Source organism: Priapulus caudatus, unplaced genomic scaffold (genome assembly GCF_000485595.1).
Source record: "Priapulus caudatus unplaced genomic scaffold, Priapulus_caudatus-5.0.1 Scaffold1085, whole genome shotgun sequence".
NCBI classification, from domain to species: domain Eukaryota; kingdom Metazoa; phylum Priapulida; class Priapulimorpha; order Priapulimorphida; family Priapulidae; genus Priapulus; species Priapulus caudatus.
In genome coordinates, this window is record NW_014578146.1 from 45,811 (window position 1) to 54,423 (window position 8,613).

General features: G+C 44.4%; 1 protein-coding gene across 1 annotated transcript in view; it reads right to left on the reverse strand.

Annotated features, from left to right (window-relative positions):
* LOC106815300 (segment polarity protein dishevelled homolog DVL-3-like) overlaps positions 1-8,613 on the reverse strand; it is a gene marked incomplete in the record, with an annotated part of 62,025 nt that overhangs the window by 41,269 nt on the left and 12,143 nt on the right. The window contains 1 exon segment of the mRNA XM_014819744.1: positions 6,549-6,618. Coding sequence (XP_014675230.1) covers positions 6,549-6,618 — 70 coding nt within the window.

Sequence of the window (8,613 nt, forward strand, 5' to 3'; positions counted from 1 at the left end):
TGTCCCAACGGCGAAGAAAGAAGATAAAAAGAAGAAGAAGAAGAAGAAGAAGAAGAAGAAGAAGAAGAAGAAGAAGAAGGAATGTGACCGAGGAGGTGACAAAACAGGGGGGAAGCAGCAACATGAGGTGATGCTTGATTCACCACCAAAATGCAAAATGTTAAATTATTCACGGACCACCACCAAATTTAAACGACCGTGCTTGCGTCGTAACTTACGATAGAACAAAGAGTTAAAACATCGCTACTGTTACTACACAGAGCCGATGAAATCTAAAGCTCAGCACGCCGAAGGTACATTCACCGACCCTCCCGCACAGACATGGGGTAGGGGAAGCATAAAGAATTACACAGCCTCACAAAAGTTAACAGAAAACTGTTCTCGTGGGATGCGAGTTCAGTTGATATTCTCTCCTGTCAAGCTGAGACTACAGTTGGCAGTTTGTTGCTGTCTAATGTACAGTGCACAAAACACAAAGATTACATTGTGGAACCGTTCTTGAGAAATTGCAGTGCAGAAATGGTCTGAATGGTCCAATAAACAATCGCGGTACTGTTACATGGGATTGGAAGAGGGCAAAACAGTCTGAGAGAGCGGGAGGGAGGGAAGCAGTTATAAGAGCGGGGGTGTTGGGGTGAGTGAGAGAAGAGAGCCGGGGGAAGAAGGAAGGGTAAAGGAGAAGGGAGGATCGAAGCAGGAGATGGCATGTGGAGAGGGGGTTATCGCATGAGAGGGAGAGGCAGACGGAGAGAATTTAAGTTACGGCAAAACATTTTCATATAACAGTGGTCTCCGCTTTACCACATACACGGATTCATATCGTAAACAACATACATGTATTTGAAGAAAAAAATCTTTAGGCATGTTATTTTTAATTGGATAGAGAAGAAAATTGGAAGAAAGAGACGACCTTAGGGAAAACGGTATCATTTCTGCAGAATAAACTTAAATTCTTTCGCATGTGACCGTTGTCAGTTGATCCTAAACTTTAAAGCAAACTGACAATCCTCAGCTTTTCTGGCCGATTCTGAAAATAATTTTTTTAGAGCATGACTTACCATTCCTAGGAGGTCTTAACCCAATCATAACCGTCTGTTCTATACTGTTCGCGTGCAAACCAGGCATGCTGAGTTATCATTGGTTAGAGCATAGATGCAATGATTTTGGTGAAAGACTAGCACCATGAGCGTCTTTCCTGTGATTTATCACGTGCTTTCAACTTTTGTCAACGTGTTAAGCCTTGGTCTAATTTCTCCTGTTCTCCTACACTTCTTTTATAATAGATTCTACTAGATTATTTTGCTTTCATTATTACTACACTTCTCCTTTGTACTACTTATGATGAAAAAAAATTCGTACGTCATCTGTTTTTAGAGTGAGTATAATAAATTCACACGTTTTGCGTAAAAATGAATTCGTCAGCTATTCTAATTACATTAATCATACACGCGTCGACACAACACATGGTGTGTGTACACAAAGTACATTGTGTGTTTTGTGTACAGGCGGTTGTGTAAGGTGCAAGTAGGCATGTGCGACTGGAAATGCGTTCACCGCCTTCTCAGCACCACTGCGAGATATTGTCATGGTTTCCGAACTGAATTCCGAATTCTGAATTCCCAAACCACTATAAAAAGTACACACAGTTAGACACTTAAACCTGTGTAGTCTTTGTACGTAGACCTAATTAATCACATTCAAGGTTTCATAAATTTCAAGTTATCTATGTTATTTTATTGAAATCATATCTTAATTCAGCCCCACAGAAAATGTCGGAATATAATTATATTCACCTTATTATCCTGTGAGCCTAACTTGTTTTGGCAGGGTGCTGCCATAATCGTATGCCTCGCGCAGTATATCTACCGGTTTATCTAAATTGTTACGGATGCGCACATTTACGCACCTTGAACATTTTACGACATATTCTACTGTAGCGCTCTCGGAGTTCTACCGAGAAACTTGTTCTTAGTCTGCAACGATCACTGCACACATGGGTGGCTCGTGCTGACAAGTGCAAGTTTATTACGCCTACTCGGGAACGACTGACTGCATACACGCGCACGCACTCACGCGCGCACTCACGCGCGCACACGCACGCACACATGCACACACACGCACGCACACGCACGTGCACACGTACACACACACGCGCGCGCACGCGCACATACACACACACGCACACACACGCACGCGCACACGTACACACACACACACGCACACACACGCACGCGCACAGTACTGTTCCTGTGTGACTAAGACCTCCGAATTGCAATATAAGCGACTAAAGAAGCGCTGCTCCGTATTTGCCGAGGAGATCAAGCCATCCCTCATCGAAAAACACGGCAAACCCGCGAGAGAAATTGCCTGCCTGCCCTTCTCGAGAGAAATTGATTGCTGTCTCACAAAAGAAACTGGTTCATGTCCCCTCTCAACCTGCATGTACATTTCGGATTTGTAAGCAGTACAGTATCACTCGCCGGCAACATCCTGACGACTCAAACACCATCATACGTGGCTGCTGGCGGGATACTAGCACACCAAACATCATGACAAAAATGTTATAACACAAGCTAAAATTGCTTATAAAAAGTCATTGCGCATTTTTGAATTGTCGTCAGACTTAATGGCATCATACGGTTCAATCAAAGAAGGAACGCGTTCTAACGCACGCATTCTAGTAACGCTGAAAACACACTATGAAACATGTCTAAATAATTACTGTGATATACATATATTTATTTACTTACTTATTCATTCGTTTATTTATTTACATGCCATGTACGAGAACAATTTGTATGTGTTATTATAATAACTGCACATACCTATGAAGTTACCTGCAGATCGGTTTCCTTTGATCTCGCACTGCCACCTAGTGTTTCTACGTGTGATTAACGATACCTTTACCCACAAACTTACAATGTTAAAACATGTACTACTTCACGGTTGGCGTTCGTAGTTACCTACACATGCGTGACCGGTAAAAAATGTTAATCATTATGCCGATTTAAATTATCAACGACTATAGATAGTTAATATTAAACTAATTAATTAGTTCATATTCTGTATGATTTGTATGTTCTAATTTGTATGATTCTGTCAATACATGGATGCAATCTTGAATATATGTTGGTAATTCGAGAGTAAGCTACGAGTAACCCATGGTAACATCAATCAAACAAACAAATACATGTAAAATCCATGTTTCGTATTTCGTAAAGTTTATGGAACAGATGGAAAGGCACAAGTATGGGAATAATGGCATGATGGGTGTCTTAACAGCAACAATGTAAGGCAAATTACAGAGCTTGTGTAATTTGTCAGCTAACACCAGTAATTTATCGATCACTTCAGACGATCAACCTACTGCTTGAATCTGAGCAACGGCCAGAGTAAATTACACACTGATACACGCGTATTCTACAAGTCTGTGATGTTACGTAAATGGGTGGTAATCGGCTGCGATAGAATTGGTGGTGCCACAGGCACTTGGAACTTTTCAATAGTTCAATGATGGTAAATAAACACGAAATGTAAATCTGTAATTACTATATTCTTGTTGTTTGTGCGCAGCGGCGTTCGTGCTGTGTACTTGTGTGTTGCAGAGGAGCATTTGAACGGCATTTACAGGCAGGAAGTTATCGGCAATAATAGGCGAAAGAGAGTAGAGAAACATTGAGACTTTAGTAGTATAAATACATTTCGTGTTTATTTACCATATTTTTTATTGAAAGGTTCCAAGTGCCTGTGAGTGGTGTCACAAAAACCGCCTACCTCAGATATTTTGAATTCTTAACCTGGTGACATTTGAGAACCGGGGGATGCTTAACGTACAGTATTGGTTGCTCGCATCCAAGCGCAATAATCTGTAATAGCATAGCGAACGAACAACATTTTTCCTCTCCAAACCAAAGCGAGGACGTGACAAGATTTTTTCAGCCACTGAACTTCGTGTTAGCCGGTGCTGCCACCTATGAGACACAGATAGAGCCTTGCAGGCACCGTGCAAGTGTTCTAAATTGAAATGCGCAGCTCAGCTGATCTATGTGCAGGCAAGGCGCGCGCACAATAGTGAAACACGCCTGGGGGGGACCATGTACGCTGATGTAACAACACGAATAGCCCACGGGGATACCATCATGATGTAGTCTCGTAAAAAACGATGGAGAGATGTACAGTAGAGGTATGTGCTGGCGTATAGGCGCCAATACAATCGGGTTCACATCCAAACGCGTTCTATCCTTATAGGATAAGGAGTGAACTCCCAATGTACCGGTGAGGTCACCCTAAGCCAGGGTTCTTACCCTGTGGTCCATATAGACCCCTTTAGGGTCCGTGGATGGGCTTCAGGGGGACCGTGGATGGGCTTCAGGGGGTCTGTGAACCAGGTGCATGCAGAATTTTGTGCTTATGTGCATTTTTCTGGGGAGGGGCCCGTAGTTTTCACTAGATTCTCAAAGGGGTCCATGACTCAAAAAAGGTTAAGAACCACTGCCCTAAGCATTCACTCTTAACAACAGAACGATATGTTCACAGTCGAATTTGCGACGAACGAAACATTCTACGGTAGCCGATTGCTACGATGTGGTCAAGAGACCATTAACATTCATGTTAATCCGTAGCCTGATATGGGGGCCCCCCATTCAAGAGGGATTGAGCACACGCGACGGGTCTGGTGCCCACCCTAAGGTCGCATACAACAGTAGCCTTCCGCCAATTGTTCCCTGTTTCACTAGTATTTCGTCTCTGGAAAAGGCCTTCTTTTGAATTTTTTTTGCGGTAAAATTCGGCACTTAAGTGCAGTAATTTGCGTGATGCACGCAAGGTATAGATGCCTCGTGGACGCCTATAGAAAGCATGAGAAGTGAGATTGGTCCTGTCGTGTAATTGTGGCTTTCTGTCAAGTGGCGTAGCCATGGTGACCGGTCCTCCATTTTTGTGTTTGAAACGGGATCCGACGACATGCTGAAAATCTCGAAAACAATCCGGCAAAGGTTTCGAGTGACGGTTAGAATTTGAATCTGTAGTCAATAAGTATGAATAAACTGTATGTCGCGTGTGTACCGAAACTCTCCGAATATTTTTAATTAATTTCTGTTCGATGCTTATTCAGGCCTACTGCCTATGGACGCCCTCTACTTTAAGCTATAAACCTCCATCAGAAGCGCAGCTTATAAACCATCACTACTTAGGTAGGATTATATCGGACCGTGCGTTGTCCGCGTGGCTTTTTTTCTTCCCAGTGAAGACCAACAGAGTAAGGTTAAATCCTCATGCGCCTACATCGTTTCTGTATTACCGCATCACAATTCACAAAGGGCATCTCTAACGTGAAGATTTCAGTTGGGGATTCAGCCACGATCAAGAATCGCAGCAATTTTGATAGAGCGTGCCTCCCACGGGACCTGCAGCTACAGCTATACTCTATGTGTGAGGGTAAGGTTCGAGCGATAGCATTAGGGGCAGTGCAGTTTCGCGAAATCCCATGTTATCCACTGTAACAAAGAGTAGACATCAGTCACACTCCTTGGGGGGAAATGCGAGATAAACACAGGCCACATTTTACGTAAACACGAGGCCATTTATATCTGTTCCCGTCTGACATTAGTGGCTGGCCAGCACCGTTTATAAGGCAAACATGTGGGCACATCAGTCAGTGTACATACACACATACACACACACATACAGTGTCATGGGCCATGTTTGAAGCTGCTGCCATGATCACAGACGTGTGAAGGCGCTTTCGCAACTTGTACGCTGATAATTAAATAGTAAATGTTGTCTAAATGCTCTCTGCTTCAAATCAAGACGACTTTCTATCTTATTTCAAGATCGGTTCGAATCAGAAGCAAAATTCTACACATGCAAACATCCATTACACGCTATAATCCATTATCCATTTATTACCCTATAGCATCTCTTCATTACTAAATGCAAGCGTATCAGATCGTTTTGTACGGTTTCGTCAATACATCATTATGGTATACAAACATGCGAGAAGGCAGCATGGATATTGATGACATTTACTCATTACTGGCCAAGCAAAAAGCACGCTCTTCCACTGCTACAATAAAATTTTATCAACGAAATGCAAAAGCAATTACCAAAGCTTTCCTTTGTGCATTTTCAATTTGTAACAGCCAAAACTGTGACTTAAATTTGGACAAGAGTCCAACATAAACTCTGTCTAGACTACAAATAAACTTTATAGAGTGGAGGTGGATGTGTACAGTAAGTAACTATACAGTACTATCGTAGATCAATACTTACGTAATTGCTATTCTATCAAATGCGTCCGCAATTCAAATTTCGATTAAACGCATCCTTCGCTGCAGTTCAAGCAGTAAATTAGCTGGAACGTTACGTTCATTACTCTAGCTGCCCCATAGCAATAACGTAAATAGTAAAAGGAACAACCTGACCTCCATGTGCCCTTGTCAAGCCCTGAACCCTACACTGAACCCACATAGAGAAGAAGTGTGAGTGGCATGTTTTCTCATACCTCCTAGTACTGGTAATCTGGTCACTATGCGCGTAGAATGACTTACCCAGGAGACAACCCTGCCATTAAAACATGGTAGTTTCATGTCATCATCGATCAGCTCTTCTTTAACAACTCTGCAAAGTGAAAGACGGCAAACATTATTTAATATTCAAAATCTTCCTTAAAATCAACATCAATCACGGCGGGCGTCGGCACATCTTCATAGGCAGTACTTCTTTGAAATTACTCCAAAATAAAGATCAATTGTACATTTCATACTGAGAAATAAACCTTTATTGCTACTACACTTCATACATCTACATCATAGAACATCTACATCATACAAACCCTAACCCTAACCCTATTATCTACTCCTGATCTACATACATATAGATGTCTGCTTCTAGGCAGCTGTTTGTGCCCGTGCGTGCGTGCGTGCGTGCGCGCGCGTGTGCGTGTTTGTGTGTGCGTGTGTATTTGTGTTTGTGTGTGTATTATGTATGTCTACCAGTATATAATAGATATATACAATATACATACATAAATACACATATATATATATACATACACGCATACATACATATACATTGTAGCTAAATGACACGCGTCGAGGTGGAGGTTTAAACCTGTGTGTATATCGAGGTCACACGTTATAATGTAAACGGTAGTAGTGGTGCATGCTTTCATTCAGCAAATCAAACACATAAACACAGCAACACCCACGCATGCAGACATCCTGCAAGGCTGCGTGTGGGTTCGTGTGCGTGCGTGCGTGTGCGCGTGCGTGCGCGTGGTGTGTGTGCGTGTGAGTCATTGCGCCCCTGCGTAATGCTTCTACACGTAATCTAGTTCCGTGATAGACATACGCGGCCCGCTCTTCTCTCGGAACAATATCTCGCGCATGACCCTCTAGCCGTTTCTGCTCTGATTCAGCCGCTCCGGAGGAATTCTATCCAGCTACCAGTTCCCTGACAGTTTGCTGAGACTGTGTCCAATTACTATGCTCAATCAATGGAGCCGTGTATGCATCCTAGCAAGAGGCGCACTCAGCCCCACACACAGCCCCACACACAGCCCCACACACAGCTCACAAACTGCAGCGTTTTGAAATGGTAACGTCCGCCACCTGAGACTGGTTCTTAGATACAGCGTAGGAAGGAGATTCCCTCGATGTACGTTAAATGAGTATACGCGCGCACACGCACGCACGCACGCCCTGTACACGCACGCACGCACACACACACACACGCACGCACGCACGCACACACACACACACGGTGGTTGTGGTGTGTGTGATGTGTGTGTGTGTGTGTGTGGTGTGTGTGTGTGTGGTGTGTGTGTGTGTGTGTGTTTTGTGATGTGTGTGTGTGTGTGTGTGTGTGGTGTTGTGTGTGTGTGTGTGTGTGTGTGTGTAGTGTGTGTGTGTGTGTGTGTGTGTGGTGTGTGTGTGTGTGATGTGTGTGTGTGTGTGTGTGTGATGTTGTGCCTGTGTGTGTGTGTGTGTGAGTGTGTGTGTGGTGTAGTAGTGTGTGTGTGTGTGTGTGTGTGTTGGTGTCTTGTGTGTGTGTGTGTGTGTGTGTGTGTGTGTGTTGTGTGTTGTGTGCTGTGTGTGTGTGTGTGTGTGTGTGTGTGTAGTGTGCTGTGTGTGTGTGTGTGTGTGTGTGTGTGTGTGTGTGTGTGTGTCGTGTGATGTGTGTGATGTGTAGTGTGCTTGTGTGCTGTGCTGTGTTGTCGTGTGCTGTGTTGTGTGTCGTGTGTGGTGTGTGTTGTGTGTCGTGTGTGTGATGTGTGTGTCGTGTGTGTTGTGTGTCGTGTGTGTGTGTGTGTGTGTCGTGTGTGTGTGTGTGTGTGACTCAGTGTGCGTGCGTGGCGTGCGTGCGTGCGTGCGCGTGCGTGCGTGCGTGCGTCGTGCGTGGTGACGTGCGTGCGTGCGTCGCGTGCGTGGCGTGGCGTGCGTGTTGCGTGCGTGCGTGCGCGTGCGTGCGTGCGTGCCGTGCCGTGCGTGCGTGCGTGTGCGAATGTGTTGGCCGCGAGTGCACCGCCGTGCGGTGTACAGGGCGTAGCGTGCAGTGGCGTGTGCGCGCGATATACTACATATTAACGTAACATCGAGGGAATCCTCCTATCCA